Source organism: Leopardus geoffroyi, chromosome E3, assembly GCF_018350155.1.
Source record: "Leopardus geoffroyi isolate Oge1 chromosome E3, O.geoffroyi_Oge1_pat1.0, whole genome shotgun sequence".
In the NCBI taxonomy this organism is placed as follows: domain Eukaryota; kingdom Metazoa; phylum Chordata; class Mammalia; order Carnivora; family Felidae; genus Leopardus; species Leopardus geoffroyi.
This window is the reverse complement of record NC_059340.1, coordinates 4,447,045-4,464,096: the sequence shown is the minus strand read 5'-3', so window position 1 is coordinate 4,464,096 and position 17,052 is coordinate 4,447,045. Positions and strand designations below refer to the sequence as shown.

The 17,052-nt window shown below is 44.0% G+C and overlaps 1 protein-coding gene across 4 annotated transcripts in view; it reads left to right on the top strand.

Annotated features, from left to right (window-relative positions):
* RBAK (RB associated KRAB zinc finger) overlaps positions 1-17,052 on the top strand; it is a 42,111-nt gene extending 25,059 nt beyond the window's left edge. For all 4 annotated transcript variants that reach the window (XM_045461629.1, XM_045461631.1, XM_045461632.1 and 1 more), the window contains 3 exons: positions 7,272-7,398; positions 7,683-7,778; positions 10,966-17,052. In XM_045461629.1, coding sequence (XP_045317585.1) covers positions 7,272-7,398; positions 7,683-7,778; positions 10,966-12,881 — 2,139 coding nt within the window. In that variant the 3' untranslated portion in view covers positions 12,882-17,052. The remainder of the gene's footprint in view (positions 1-7,271; positions 7,399-7,682; positions 7,779-10,965) is intronic.

The window sequence follows — 17,052 nt, the reverse complement described above, 5'->3', positions numbered from 1 at the left end:
TTTTCGGCAACTGTGAGAAATTTTTGATCGTATTTCTTCAGCTGTGCCCCCGTCTCCCCATCCATCCGCCCTGCATGGATTCCTCTTACCTGTATGTTCCGCCACTTGAAGTTGTCCCACAGCTCACTGACACTCTTCATTCTCTTCAAACTCTGTTCTCTCTGGGTGCTTCATCTTATATATAAGCTTCTGTTGCTGTGCTTTGAGTTGACTGATCTTTTTTTCCGGCAGTGTGTTCGTCTAGTCCGCTCTACTTTTCATCTCAGACACTGTAGCTTTTATGTGCAGAAGTTCAGTCTGAGTCTTTGTTTATATCCTCCCTGTTCCTACTCAGATATTTTGAACATAAGGAATCCCATTATAAACTGTTTCCTTGTGCTCTGGCGCTTATAACGTCCGTCCGCTCTGGGCCCACTTTGGTCAATTGATGATTTTCTGTAAGGGCTATACTTTCCTACCTGTTTCCCCAGTGTGTCAACTGTGCTCACCTCTGTTTGGGTTCTCCCTCCCTGCTGCAGGGCTGGAAACTCTCAAGGCAGTAACCACAGGCCTCACCTTGTTCATTTCCTGTCTCTGATTACTGTCCGTGATCGTTGCTTCAAGATCAGCATCTTGGAGACCACAGCTTTGTATATTCTGTTTTTTGGTGTCCTTTCAGGAGGGAGGGTAAATCCAGTCCCTCTTCATCTTGGCTGAAAGCAGTCCCAATATCCTGAGTCATAGTTAGAAACCTTTCCCCGCACTGGTTATGGGGAAATTCACCCATAGTTTGTGTTTGTTTGTTTTCTGTGTTGCTGAATATTTTACATTTAGATCACTGATCAGTTGGACTTTTTTCTTTTATGGTGTAAGATACAGATGCTGTTTTGTCCATGCCCAAATGACTACCGTTACTCCAACACTGTTTATTGCAGTCAGTTCCGTGGATTATTGTAAAGTCTGTTTTTAGACTTGGTGCCCTACGTCACAGACACGTCTCCATTCTCGTGCCGAACCAAACCATTTCATTCATAAAGGTTGGGGTCTTTTTTTTTTTTTTTTTTTTTAATTAAGTAATGTGGGGCTTGGACTCACCACCCCAAGATCAAGAGTCTCATGCTCTTCTGACTGAGCCAGCCAGGCGCCCCATGAAGGTTGTGTTTTAAAACTGGTAGGGTTAGGCCCCCTAAACTGCTGCTTTCTTTGGAGATTTTCCTAATTGTTCTTGATTTCTTCCCCTCATCTGAACTTTAGTGCCAGCTTGCCTAGTTCCAGGCAAAAGCTTTTTTTTTTTTTTTTTTTTTTTTTTTTTTTTTTTAATGTTTGTTTATTTTTGAGAGAGTGCAAGTTGGGGAAGTTCAGAGTGAGGCAGACAGAGGATCAGAAGTGGGCCGCAAGATCATGACCTCAGTAGAAGTTAGACACTCAACCGACTGAGCCACCCAGGCCCCCCACGAAAAAAGTTTTTTGATCTTTTTGTTGGGATCACACATCTGTAAAGTAATTGGGGGTAACTTGCATCTTTGTGTTACTGAGTTGACCTGTGCAGGAACAAAGCGTCATGCCATTTGTTCAAGTGTACCTCTGTGTCTTTCGGGACTGTTTTTAAAGTTTTCCTACTATAGATTTTACACATTTTTTTTTTTTTAATATATGAAATTTATTGTCAAATTGGTTTCCATACAACACCCAGCGCTCATCCCAACAGGTGCCCTCCTCAATGCCCATCACCCACTTTCCCCTTCCCCCCCCCCCCCCGCCAACCTTCAGTTTATTCTCAGTTTTTAAGAATCTCTTATAGTTCGCCTCCCTCCCTCTCTAACTTTTTTTTTCCCCCATGGTCTTCTGTTAAGTTTCTCAGGATCCACATAAGAGTGAAAACATATGGTATCTGTCTTTCTCTGTGTGACTTATTTCACTTAGCATAACACTCTATACATTTCTTATTAACAGTTTTATCTTTTCTGGTGCTCTGTCAACTGTATGCTTCTTTTTACGTAACGAGGGTTTTTGGCTTTGTTTTGTTTTCTTAAGATTTTTTTCTTTCTTTTTTTTTCTTTTTTAAGTTTATTTAACTAATCCTTACACCCAGCCTGGGGCTCAAACTCACAACCCCAAGATCAAGAGTCGCCAGCTCCTCCCATCGAGCCAGCCAGGCACCCTGAGGGCTGTTGCTTTCTGTGTGTTGATTTTATATCCTGTCATCTAACAGAATTCTTTCATTGAGTTGGTTTTGTTTTTGACTCTCTGAGTTTTCTAGGTGTAGTGTATCACCTGCAAATAATAGTTTCACTTTTTCTCTGTTGATTGTTATGCCTCTGATTGTTTTTCTCCAATCGGAGGTAGCACTTTGCCCCGTTCCCGATCTTACTGAGAATGAGTCTAGTGTTTGTCCATTAAGTAAAACCCCGATTTTAGAACTGAGAAGTCTCCATAAATACATGTGCGTGCGTGTCCTCATCTGTGTAAACTTAAAAAGCATACATGTGCTTGTGTACGATTGAGATGTGTACGTGTATGCACGTATCACACGTACTTTGCGTATCGGGGTACAAGAGTGTGTGCGTGTATGCAAGTCCATGCTAGTGAAGTATCTATCCATTTCTGTTTTCGTGAGGAATTTTTTAATCACGTATGTAGTTCAAATATTGTCAGGTGTTTGCAGCATTTTTGTGGAGATCAGTCTTTTCTTAGCTGTATTATAATGGCATGTTATGTCAGTGGATTTTCAAAGATTAAACAGGTCTGTATTTTTGGAGTAAGTGCCGCTTAGATATTATATGTTACCGTTTCAGTCTGGTGTTGGATTCTGTTTGCTGATATTTCGTTGTGGATGTTTGTGTTGATGTAAGAGATACCGTGTAATTTTATCTATCCTATTTATTGATCGGTCTTCTAATCCTGGTACTCCTTGCCGTGTGGACTGAGAACCCAGAAAGTTCTTACTCTCCATGGCAGTTCACAGGCTCACTCGGCCTGGACCAGCTGGGACGCCCTGCTCTGGGTGGCCAGTCAGCTCAACTCTGCAGTCTTGGGCAGTCTCAGCCGTGGCATCCGGATCAGTGGTATGAACCCTTGTTGATGCAGACTTTGTAAGTGATATAAACCCCTTGTTGATGAAGACTTTGTAAGTAGCAGGGCCATGGGACACATTTGCTGAGCGCTTCTCTTCTGAAATACGAGTTCAGTGTTCACGGTTGCCCGAACTACTCCTGGCAGCAACTCTGGAAACCTTCTTGCCTCCTCCGTTGGGGCTTCTGTACCCCCTGTTTGGGCTGGGGTGGAAGGGTATCTTGAGTGTTTGAAGGAAAGTGTTCCCTTTGATAAATCAGTTCTCCTGCTTCGCTGCAAATACCTTTATAATGTCTGCGCGCCTCAGTGATAGCTTGGCTTCATATATGGTTCTGGGTTCGAAATCCTTTTTCCTTCACAAGCAGTGGGCAGTTCTCTGTGGGTTTTTCTCAGGTGAGAAGTAGAATGGCAGTTCCCAGGAGTACCTAAGGGTATTTTTTCCACCCTTGTAACTTTTTAGGATTTTTTTTCCGCTTTGGGTATTTTGTCAGGAAATTTCTAGATCTGTATTTTCCTCCCAGTAGTCCTGTTTGCGAATTGGATGGCCCCTTTTGATGCGAGGGCTTACTTGATTCTTCAGCTCAGGTATCGTTTTCAGTTGTTTTTTTTTTTTTTTTTTTTTTTTTTTTCTCGTTCGTTGTGAAAATGTCAAATCTGTCAGATTTGGCTTTCATATCTCAAGCTTTATCTCATCATTTCAATTTCTAGTTATCTGAGAGATTTCCTAGATTATATATTTTGTGTCCCATTTGTTATTTAAGCCTGTTCCTTGGGGATTTAAAAAAATTCAACAATTTGGTCTTTAATCTCTAAGCATTTTGTGATGGCTGTTTTTAGGAGAATGTTCTCATGTTATGGAAGCAATATCCTGCTTAATTTGTTAAAAAATATAAATCAGTGGAAAAATTGTAAGTCGTTTCCTTTATGAAATTGATTCTGTTATTGCTGACCAGCTCACCTTGATGCTTAGTTTTTACTTACTCGTTTTTCCTCAATTGGTGAGAATTCTTGATTTTTTTAATTTCAATTTTTGAGAGAAAAATTCCTAACAGCTAACGTGAATATATTCACCCAATGACCCCATTTTGCGCTTTCCCTTGTGGAGGGGAAGTCTGCAGAGCTCTAGAAGTTAGTGGATTAGCGATATGTGTTTAGGTAGATGTCACTTCATTTTTTTTCTTCCAGTGTTTTTATTGTGGTAAATTACACATGACATGAAATTCATTCACCGTTTTAACCATTTTAAGATACCCAGTTCGTTGGCATTAAGTACATTCACATTGTTAGGCAACCATCACCATCAACCATCTCAAGAATACTTCTCATCCTGCAAAACTGAAACTCTGTTCCGCATCAGATAATAACTCCCCTTCTCTCCCAGCCCCTGCAGCCATTCTCCTTTCTGTCTCTGAGTGTGATTGCTCATTTAAGTAGATTCGCACACTGTTCATTGTTTTGTAACTGGTTTATTTTCAACGAGCATAGTGTCCTCAGAGTTCGTCCATGTGGGAGCAGGTGCCAGGATTTCCTTTCTTTTTAAGGCTGAGGATGACTCCGTTGTACACATGGACCACATCTTGCTTATCTCTTCGCCTGTCGATGGACGCTTGGGTTACTCGTATGTTTTAGCGATGGTACGTAATGCTGCTGTGAACATATAAGTAGCTCTTTGAAGGCCCTGCTTTCAGTTCTTACAAGCATCCACTCAAAAGAATTGCTGGATCCTATGGTAATTCTATTTGTTTAGTTAATTTTGAGAGAGAGAGTTGGAGGGGCAGAGAGAGAATCCCAAGCAGGCTCCACACTGTCAGCTCAGAGCCCGGCATGGGGCTTGAATTCACGAACTATGACATCATGACCCGAGCCAAGATCAAGCGTTGGATACTTAGCCAACTGAGCCACCCAGGCGCCCCTGGTAATGCTATTTAGAAAATTTTTTTTTAATGTTCATTCATTTTTGAGAGAGAGAGAGAGAGAGAGAGAGAGAGAGAGAGAGGCAGAGAAAGAGAGAAACACAGAATCAGAAGCAGGCTCCAGGCCGCGCCTTCCCTGCATCAGGCTCTGTGCTGACAGACACCGCCCTCAGGAAAATCATCCGTGTCCAACACGGATGGAGCTCATGTATGTCCTGGTTTGCCTGAGACCGTCTTGTTGCACCTGTATTCCTTCTGGTTTAACATTTACCCCACACGGAAGTTTTTGGTTTGGACGGTGAGCGTGTGGCCACCCTAATTACAGAGGCTCTGAAGTGTGTGTGGCCACAGTGCCCGCAGCCAGAGCGTTCTTACCATCCGACCCTCATCTGGCTGCTGTGTGCTCTGAAAACCGGGAGCCACCCAGGCTGCTCAGGTAGGCCTGTGGTTGATTTCCCTTCACTTCCGCTGCCGACAGGGAGCCCCGGGCCCTCCCGATGGGCCTGGGGATGCTCCAGGGCTCCATTAGCGTCCGCCGTCCTCTCTTGCGGTGCCCAGCGTGTGCCCTGCGTGCAGCTCTGTGTTCCGCAGCTCTCAGTTCTCCTCGACCCCACGTCTCCGGAGTCTCCTCAGAGACGCCTGCTCTAGGTAACAGTCTCTGTTTTTATATTGCTTTGAATTGGACTTTGAGAGGATTTCGTTTTCTTTTCGAGGCTGGAAAGTGACTGTGTACCTTTGGCGTCCTCTCCTGAATTGGAATCAACTCTTATTGTCAGAAAGCTGTGCTCGGGGCACCCGAGTGGCTCAGTCGGTTAAGTGTCTGACTTTTGATCTCGGCTCAGTTCATGACCTCACGGCTTGTGAGTTCGAGCCCCATGTCGGGCCTTGTGCTGTGTGGAGCCTGCTTGGAATTCTCTCTCTCGCCCTCTCTCTGTGTGCCTCCCCTGCTTGCGTTTTCTCCCAAAATAAATAAATGAACATTAAAAAAAGAAAAGTGGTCCTGGAGAAGGGTCTTGATCTCTTTGCCCTGTTCTTCCCTGCCAACCTGTTCAGTACTGATGCTGTCTGTTTTCAGCCATTGGTCCTTTTTCACGTTCTCATCTTTCCCCCTGAACCCCGTGCAGTACCCCGCCACACCTGTGACGCCAAGCCTGGCAGCATAACATTCAAAGTGTGTTGTTGTTGTTGTTGTTGTTGTTGTTTTAATTTTTTTTGAACATTTATTTATTTTTGAGACAGAGACAGAGCATGAACGGGGGAGGGGCAGAGAGAGAACGAGACACAGAATCCGAAACAGGCTCCAGGTTCTGAGCTGTCAGCACAGAGCCCCACGCAGGGCTCAAACTCACGGACCGCGAGATCATGACCTGAGCTGAAGTCGGCCGCTTAACCGACTGAGCCACCCAGGTGCCCCAACATTCAAAATTTGTTAAGGCACTCTCCCTGCGATAGACCTCACCCTGACGTCTCGGGCGTTCGTCAGCGCAACCAACCGTGTCGCTGCAAGAGAGGGGTATTTGAGATGTGCTGTTTGGACAACACAGGGAGGAAGTAGAACACTTAGCCACACGGGTGGCCCCTGGTAGCTCCCGTGAGGGTCAAAGTCCAAGATGAAAGAGCTGAAGCAGGAGGCGCATCAGGCAGGAAGGAGGAGACCGTGGACGGGCCCTACGCGCACCCTGTGAAGAGGGGGCCGGAGGCCCCGCTAGGAAAGGTGGCCGGAGAGAAGGCCAGGGAATCCGATGCTTGTCCATTTGTGTGGTGTTGCCCTGGCAGGAACTTTACTCGCCTCACGTCCCCCAAAACTCAGCCCACTGGCAGAGCAGGAACTCCGTTGGTTTTCTGGTTTGGGGGTTTGGTTTTTAGGGGGGCAGTTAAAGGAACCAAAGACAGGGGCACCTGGGTGGCTCAGTCGGCTAAGCGTCTGACTTCGGCTCAGGTCATGATCTCACGGTCCGTGGATTCAAGCCCCAAGTTAGGCTCTGTGCTGACAGCTTGGAGCCTGGACTCTGCTTCGGGTTGTGTCTCCTTCTCTCTGTCCCTCCCCCGCTTGTTCTCTCTCTCTCTCTCTCTCTCCCTCTCTCTCTCTCTCTCTCCCTCTCTCTTTCCCACTCTCAAAAATAAATAAACACTTAATAAAAAGGACCCAAAGGCAGTGTATTTCCATTATGGTTTGTTTTATTGTACAATCCGTGACATAAAGTCAGATTTTCAGTGTTCATAGTTCTTTTTACCGGCGAACTTGGTCAGCTCATGTGCCCACACATCTCCTCCGTGTTACCGGTTTCGATCACCGTGCCATTACAGGGACCAGTGTCATTCAGGGATGTGGCCGTGGACTTCACCCAGGAGGAGTGGCAGCAGCTGGAGCCAGAGGAGAAGACCACCTACCGGGACGTGATGCTGGAGAACTACAGCCACCTTGTCTCCGTGGGTGAGGAAAGCCTGCTGTCCGGTTGCTGCTTTGGGGGGCGGGGTTGGGGGCCTGCCAATTTAGTGATTTTCTTCCCTCGAGTTTGAAGAAATAAATGATAGGACCATTTAACTCTCTTTGGGCTCCCGGTAGGCTATTGGTCTGTTTAATCCATCGAAACGTCTGGATTTTGCTAAGGTGCAAAACCGGGCACTCGATCAGGCAGCCTCCAAGGCAGCGTCTTGGACTCAGAGACCTGAAAGGTGTGCAGCCGGTCCCAGCCTGCCTCCATTCCTCACTCACAGGGTACGACAGCACCAAACCGAAAGTGATCCTCAAGCTGGAACAGGGAGAGGAGCCGTGGGTAGTGGAAGGTGACCTGCCGTGTCGGAGTCGTCCAGGTATGTCAGGAGCACGTTACGGTTTTAAACATGGTGGCCCCAGACCCCTGGGAGTCACTGAAGGCAGCTCTGAGCCCAGGCGCCCGTGCGGGCTGCTTTCCTTTTGCATTTGATTTGCACTTGTGAGGAACCTCCGCGTGAGCCTGTGCTGAGGATCCGGTGCCTTCCTCCTACCCCCGTCTCCCCCCTAGTAACTTAGTCTCCCCCCAGTAGCACAGAATTCCTTTGTTTTCTGGCGTTCAGAAGTCTAAGAGAAAAATTAACTTGAGACTCTCATGTTCATTCTTTTTGTCTTTCCTTCCTTGCTATGAAATGCCTTGGGCTGGTTTTCTGCCCATTTCACTGCCTCCTCTGTGCACTCAGCCACCAAAACCTGTCCTCTCCCGGAGCTGCTCCGCCAAGGGTGCACCTGTGCTCTGTTTGGTGGTGCTGAATGCAGGCCCTAAATTGTTGAAAACGGACCTCTGTGCTTTGCAGCCAAAATACAACGCAGACACAGAGTTCGGGGTAAAGAGGAACAGTAGCTGCGTCGCTTTGCTGGCCAAAGGAGGCTGCAGCATGCTGTTGCCTTCAAGACTCCAAGCCCGCCAGGAGGAGGGCACTGGCGGTTTTATAGGGAAATACAGGATCTAGCAGGTGTCGACAGAACTGTACATGCCGCCAGCATCGCTAGTCTTCAGGGGGGTGACGGGTTCCCGAATGGGCTGAGAAGAAAGGAGAGGAAGACAGGAAGAAGCTTACTTTAAAATTGAGCTTCGGGGGGTGGCTCAGTTGGTTGAGCATCTGACTTCGGCTCAGGTCGTGATCTCACAGTTTGTGAGTTCAAATCCCACATCAGGCTCTGTGCTGACAGCTCAGAGCCTGGAGCCTCCTTCAGATTCTGTGTCTCCCTCTCTCTCTCTGCTCCTCCCCTGCTCACTCTCTGTCTTTCCTTCGAAAACAAGTAAACATTAAAAAAAAAAATTAATGGGGTGTCTGGTTGGCTCAGTCGGTTAAGCGTCCAACTTCAGCTTAGGTCATGATCTCGTGGTCTGTGAGTTCGAGCCCCGCATCTGGCTGTGTGCTGAAGCTCAGGGCCTGGAGCCTGTTTCGGATTCTGTGTCTTCCTCTCTCTCTGACCCTCCCCCATTCATGCTCTGTCTCTCTCTGTCTCAAAAATAAATAAATGTTAAAAAAATAAAATTAAAAAAAAAAATTAAAATCAAGCTTCAGGGCACCTGGCTGGCTCAGTCAGAGGAGCACACAACTCTTGATCTCAGGGTTGTGGTTTTGAGCCCCACACTGGGTATAGAGATCACTTAAAAATAAAATCTAAAAAAAAAAAAAAAAAAAAAATTGACCTTCATGGAAGCATTACTGCAGCCATTTTGATCTTTGTTCAACTTTATACTTATTATTTATTTTGAGAGAGAGAGAGAAAGCATGGGTGAGGGAGGGGCAGAGAGAGAGGGAGAAAGAGAAACCCACCCAGGCTCCACGCTGTCCACGCAGAGCCCGATGTGGGGCTTGAACCCACAAACTGTGAGGTATGACCTGAGCTGAAGTCAGACACTTAAACTGACTGAGCCACCAGGTGCCCCAAGATTTAATAAATATTTTAGAGCTTCCCCTGAAGTATAGATAGGTTTTGAGTGTAGCCAGTGCTGGAAGCCACGTTGAATGAACAAGGGCATGAGCACAGGCTGGTGGTTGGGAATAAGTGGGCATAGCCTGGCGTCCTTGAGCAGGAGGTATTTTTGGAAGACTAGCAAATTGCTACTTTGAGTATATTTGTGAATCCAGGTAATTGAAAAATCTTACTGGTGAATGATAAATTCTCTGTTTTTTTCCTATTGGTATTTGGGGCTTTGGGGCCAGGGATGGTGTAGATTTCTGAGTACAGAACTGTCGGCCATTGCACTGATTGTGGATGAGAGCAGCTGATGATAATAGCTCAGAGGCTCCAAAAACTTGTAAGATACGCAGAAATAAAAGTTAATACTGTGGGTGCCACTTTAGAAATCTGACATTCAAGGTTTTGTACAAAACGAAACCTGCGTGTATGGAAACTCTTTGTTCTCAGGATTCATTTGGTGTTACGTCAGGGACATGACTGGTTTTAGGAAATTGAGGTCAGCAAGTTGAAAGAAATTGATGGATATTTGTTTCATATCCTATACTATTCTGAGCGATTTGCGTGCACTAAGTTGGTCCTTTCCCAGCCCGGTGGTCTGGGCATATTTCAGCTGTGTGAAGCCACATCACAGTTAAATACCTTGCTCAAGTCCCAGCCAGTAGTGGTGGATTTGAATCAAGGTAGCCTCATCTCTGTCCTCTTAGCCGCCACGCTCTGTTATGCAAATAAGTGCAGTTAGGCTTATGTAATCCCGTCAGAACACTTCACAGAGCCGATCTGAGCGGCCGGGTCTCTTGCCATCGGGTCCACCTTGCATTTCTTTCAGACAGTTATGTGCCTGGAAGGAACTCTCCTTCCAGGTGAAGGTGAACCAGGGCTGGGGAGTCGGAGACTCCCAGGGGAGAGGGACTGGGGGACAGGGGTGGGAGACTGTCTCTAAAGATGAGGAGATTGGAATTTTTGGAGTGATTATTTGGATTTACGTACAGAGTAGAAAGGCAAAAATTTTGGAAGGGTCTGGGCTAGTGAGAACGTCACCATGGTAATCTAAGTGTGAAGCAGTATATTACAGTTTAACGTAAATGGTGATCTCTTGCTTCCAAACGTAGGCCATACTTGATTATTTTCTTTGAATGTTCGTACATCAATTACTCTTCTACCGCCTGACCGATGTGCTCCAGATTCCCCCCATGTCCGCCTTAATCTAGTGCTCTTTCAGTGACATTGCCCTCTGCTCATCAAATGTCGGTGAAAGGTTTATTTCACCTTTTCTACCAAAGTTTTGAACATAGTTTGTGAAGTAATAAAGGTACTTTACTCGGTGTGAACTTATTCTCCCTTTTGTCTATAGTTCTCAGTCCTATCCCACTTGTCCCTTTCCTGGGTCTACCCCATCCCCATATGTGTGTGTATTTGTGTGTGTGTCTGTCTTGTAGGACAAACAAAGGGGAACAGACGATTGTACGCTTGTGACTATTTTATTGCAGAGATTGGCCATACAGCCAGAGTCAGCCCATTCTGTACCTGTTGTGTTCAGATTCACAAGGTTTGTTTAATTTTATTCCTTTTTAGAAGTCTGGAAAGTTGATGACCTGATAGAGAGAATCCCAGAAAATGGAGATGACATTTCAAGGCAGGCTGTTTCTACCAACAGCAAAACCCCAAATGAGGAGAGAGAGGATGCATTTGATACGACACATAATGTGGAAACAAGCCTTGTTCCTTCAAGCGTCCTATCTCACACTTGTGTCTCATGTGGAAAGAATTTAGAATCGACTTCAGAATTAATCATCAGTGACGGCAGCTATGCGAGAAAGAAGCCCAGTGAATGTAGCGAGTGCGGAAAGACGGACCACGGAGACAAACCCTATGAGTGTAACCAAAATGGGAAAGGCTATTCTCAAAACGCAGAAAGTATTCTTCAGAACGTTAATCTTTTGGAGAAACCCTTTGAATACAGTGAATGCATGGAAGCCTTAGACAACGAAGCTGTTTTCCTTACTCCTAAGAGAGCTTATATGGGGGAGAAGCCCTACGAATGGAATGACTCCGGGTCAGACTTCATCCAGATGTCAAATTTTAATGTTTACCAGAGATCGCAGATGGAATTGAAGCCCTTTGAGTGCAGCGAGTGTGGGAAATCCTTCTGTAAAAAGTCAAAGTTAATCATACATCAGAGGGCCCACACGGGAGAGAAACCTTATGAATGTAATGTATGTGGGAAGTCCTTCAGCCAAAAGGGAACCCTCACCGTCCATCGGAGATCCCACTTGGAGGAGAAGCCCTATAAATGCAATGAGTGTGGGAAAACCTTCTGTCAGAAGCTACATCTCACCCAACACCTGAGGACTCATTCAGGCGAGAAGCCCTACGAATGTAATGAATGTGGGAAAACCTTCTGCCAAAAGACCCATCTGACCCTGCACCAGAGGAATCATTCAGGAGAGAGACCCTACCCCTGTAATGAATGTGGGAAATCCTTCTCCCGCAAGTCTGCCCTCAGTGACCACCAGAGAACGCATACGGGAGAGAAACTTTACAAATGTAACGAGTGTGGGAAATCCTACTACCGAAAATCTACACTCATTACCCATCAGAGGACACACACAGGAGAGAAACCCTATCAGTGCAGTGAGTGTGGCAAGTTCTTCTCTCGGGTGTCGTACCTCACCATCCATTACAGAAGTCATTTAGAAGAGAAACCCTATGAATGTAATGAGTGTGGCAAAACCTTCAATTTAAATTCAGCCTTCATTAGGCATCGGAAGGTACACACAGATGAGAAACCCCACGAATGTAGTGAATGCGGAAAGTTCTCTCAGTTCTCCTATCTCACCGACCATCCTCCGGCTCCTTTAGGAGAGAAACCCTATGAATGTAACGAATGTGGGAAAATCTTCCTTGACGGTTCAGCCTTCAGTGGGCACCAGTCACTTCCGAAAGGGGAGAAATCCTATGAATGTAACATATGTGGGAAATTGTTCTCTGAGTTGTCCTACTACACTATACATTATAGAAGTCATTCGGAAGAGAAACCCTATGGTTGTAGCGAATGTGGGAAAACCTTCTCCCATAACTCCTCCCTCTTTAGACATCAAAGAGTGCACACGGGCGAGAAGCCCTATGAGTGTTTTGAATGTGGGAAGTTCTTCTCCCAGAAGTCCTATCTCACTATCCACCATCGGATCCACTCGGGAGAGAAGCCCTATGAATGTAGTAAATGTGGGAAAGTCTTCTCTCGGATGTCGAACCTCACTGTACACTATAGAAGCCATTCGGGAGAGAAGCCCTACGAATGTAACGAATGTGGAAAAGTCTTTTCTCAGAAGTCCTACCTCACCGTGCACTACAGGACTCATTCCGGAGAGAAGCCCTACGAATGTAACGAGTGTGGGAAAAAATTCCACCACAGGTCAGCCTTCAATAGCCATCAGAGAATTCACAGGAGAGGGAGTGTGAACGTACTGGCTGTGGGGGATCTCCTGTGAAGTCAGAGCCCTCTGAGTATATCGAGATCCAACAAGGAGTCCAAGATCGGTGTCTGAGAGTTCGTGCTTCTGAATGGGGAAAATTCTTCAGGCATTGGATTCATCTTCACCTAATGTTTTTCACAGAGGAGAGTCCCTCAGGATGCAAGAAGAAACAGAGCCTTCAAAGCAAGACCCTACAACTCATTGGACACTAGATAATTTATACAGGCGTGAAACTTGATAACTATTTAATATTTATTTTGGAATTCAAATTGTATTTACATATCAGGGAATCACACCAAGGCGAGATCTGTCTAAGTAACGAATGTGGGAAAATCTGTTGTCTTGGAAATTGTTATACTGAAAGCCATATTTCTGATGTAAATTCACATGTTTATAGAGAAGATACCAGAAGCTATCAGCTCTGAATAAACCATTGTATAAAATCATCAGGAGTTTATAATGAGGACAGTACATATATGGCAGTTTCTATCATGTTTTAAAAATGTGTTCTATCAGTAATTCTATGCAAACTTGGATTTGAATTATTTGGGAAAAGGCAGTATTCTAATTTGAGTATTAAGGTGGCAAAATGTACTAACACGGGATTATATATTGTTGGTGAAACATTTGATAAGTACCAGACAGTTAAATACATAATTTTCTATTTGTTTGAAGGTATTTACAAATGGGTTTTTCATGAATGCCCCATCAATAAATTTCAGGCCCGTGGTTTTTATAACGTTTTCAACTACGTTTGAGCAAAAAAAGTTTAAAGTACTATTTTCATAAACTATGCATAGATGATCTGGAGTTAAGTCTTTGTCAGTGAAAGAGGGCCTTGCACCGTGTAGTCTGTAAGATACACACAAGTCTCATGCCGTCCTGCATGGGTTTGAGCGAGCCATGTGCCGATACCACGTGATTCAGAAATTTCGTCTCTGATTTGATTTGAATACTATGCCATTCTTCTCTGCACTGCTTATTCCCAGTATTTGGGGACAAACGCAGGTTTCTGTCAGACAGCTTTAGTTGATGAACTCAGTGTCCTTTCTCCCCTCATTCCTTGCTGGAAGAGTTTGGGTATCCGCCGTTTCTTCACATGACATAGAGTGTGAATCCTGATTCGTGTAAACCAGTCACGAGAACTCTATTCGGACCGCCAGTAACTTGTTTATAGTGGTCACAGGACCCAGTTCTGGGCCAACAGAATAGATGGATGTTGGCAAAAGGATAAAACATCGATCAATGGGTTTTACTACTCCAGGAACACAAGGGGGGTCATTTAATAATCAAAAATTAATTCCTGGACTACATCACATGGAAAGAAGTAATCTAGGATGCAGAAAAGTCATGTGGTGGTAAAGTCAACATTCGTTTATGTGCTTCACAAACTATGGATTTGAGAGGAACTTCCTTCCTTGGATGAAGAGTGTCTCAAACTACAAAACGGCAGCACGCCTAGTACTGAAATATGTGAAGTTTTCTCCCAAGATTAAAAAAAAGACAAGGTTATTTCCTGTCACTAATTGTATTCAGTATTCTGCAGAAAGACCTAGCCAGGAGAGTAAGGGAAGAAAAGTAATCAGAGAGCATAAGGATTAGAAAGAATTAACACTTTTATTTGCAGATGACGTAGTTCTGTACATGGAAAATTCTGAGGAAACACGTGAGTAAGTTTAGCAAGGTCCGTGCATACAAGGTCATGATGCAAAAAATGTTTTAATATACCAGCAGTGAACATAAAAAGTGAAAAACTTAAAAGCAATACCACTCAACAATAGCATCAAAAATCCTCAAGTGCCTAGAGGGAAAATTACCCAACACCATATTTTCAAAAACTGTATCCAGGAAAAAAAAAAAAAAAAAAAAAAAGACAAAACTTGAGAGGGACTTATACGATTCATGGATTCCAGGACAGTCTTAAAAAGATCTCAGTTCTCCCCAAATTAATTCATAAGTTCAATGCAATCTTAAAAGTCCTAGTAAATTTTTTTTAATCAAAATTAAACTAATTCTCAAATTCAAATGAAAATCCAGAAGGCCAGTAATAGTCAAGGATATCTTCTGGAATAGATGGAACAGAAGAACTTACATTGCTTGATATCAAAGAAGACCTGTCATAAAGCCATAGAGATTATATTATAATTGTGTGGTATTGGCACTTACATAAACAAATTGACCATTGGGACAATAAAGGCTCCAGAAACACCCATACATAATACAGTCACTTGGTTTTTGATGAAAATGATAATCCAGTGTAATGGGAGAGATGTTCTTTCTAATAAATGTGTTGCCATTGCGTTTAATAATTTAATATAAAATAGAAATGTGGATTGAGGTGGATTGCAGATCTAAATATGAAATGTAAAATAATAAAGCTCTAAGAAGAAAACTTAGTAGACTATATGTAACCTTATAGCAAGCAAAATTTTTCTTACGATCCCAAAGTCACTGGGGATGCCTGGATGGCTCAGTTGGTTAAACGTCTGACTTTGGCTCAGGTCATGATCTCACGGCTCGTGAGTTCGAGCCCCGTGTCCGGCTCTGTGCTGACAGCTCAGAGCCTGAGCCTGCTTCTGATTCTGTGTCTCCCTCTCTCTCTCTGCCTCTCTCCTACTTGTGCTCTCTCTCAAAAATAAACATTAAAAAAACTTTTTTTAGAAGATCCCAAAGTCACTGAACTATAAATATAAAATAAAATCAGTTAATTTGGATATATTAATTTTTTGAAACTTCTGTTTATCAAAAGGACCCCACTAAGAAAGCAAATAGGCAAGAAACAGAGGGAAAAGATACTTATAACTTATGTATACAACATACGACAGCAGACTTGAGCATACGGGAGGGGTTGGTGAACGTTTTTGGAAGCGGCCAGATAATAAGTACTTGGGGCTTTGTGGGCTGGACAGCCTCTGTGAACATGTCTGTGTCCCAATAATACTTTGTTCAAAAGCACGTGCAACAGCCCGGATTTGGCCTGCAAGCCATAGTTTCCAACTGTGGATCTGTAACTTAAAAAGAGCATTTACGGGGACTCCTGGGTGGCTCAGTTGGTTGAGCATTCTTGTCTCAATTTTGGCTCAGGTAATGATCTCGTGTTTGGTGAGTTCGAGCCCTGCATAGGGCACCATGCTGATAGTGTGGGGAGTGCTTGAGGTTCTCTCTCTTTGTCCCTCCCACATTGTCACAAAATAAATAAAACTTAAAAAAAAAGTTTAAAAGGAGGGTTTACAAATCAACAAGAAAAAAATAGAAAATGGGCAAAAAGATTGGGGACATCAGTTAAGAGGATATCCAGAGGATAATCATGAACAGTTACGTTATTAGTAATCAGGAAAACGCACATTTAAAATGCCATGTGGGACTACCACCCACCCTCTGAGATGGTTAAAATGAAAAGCATGAAAAAGGATCAAGTTTTGGCAAGGATGTGAGCCGTGGGAAGCGTGCCCTGCTGGAGGTATTGCCAACTGGTATGACCGTTTTGGAAAGCTGTCACTTTTGAACATGCATGTACCCTCTTAACCCAAACCTCGCCGATCTGTGCATTTATGACAACCAAAGGACATACTAGAGTATTCTTGGCATAGAACTGCAAGAAACAATTCTCTGAAGGCATGCGTGCAGTGGAATGAGTGAACCCAAGTGGTATAATTCACTGCAGAAGACTAGAACATTAGGAACAAGTGACCCAGAAGTACTTGCAATAATAGCTCAGTTTCACAGAGCTGAACGAGGGAATCCAGACACAGGAGCAAACATACTGTATGACTCCACCTACATAAAGTATAAGAACAGAAAAACTTCCTATGCAGTTAGAAATCAGGATATCCGTTAGCCTCAGGCAAGGCTGAAAATGGTATTTATCTGGTGCTGGTAATACTGTTTCTAAATCTGGGTGCTCAATATCTTGAGTGTTCTGTGCACTTAAGATATGTGTATTTTTCTGCATGTATATTATCTTGAAGTCCTGCGTAATTTTGAGCAGGAAATACTCCTTAGAGTAGTTTTAATGGCAACTACAGAGATTTCCTACACTGTGACCTTAAAGCTTAATATAAAGTATATTTTAAGTAAAATATTTGAAGAGGTGACAGAGCCATTACATATTTTGTCATCCTTCCCTTTTGCATATATAAATGGGTCCGAACCGCCTCTTCCAATAAAGAACTAATATGTGTAAACA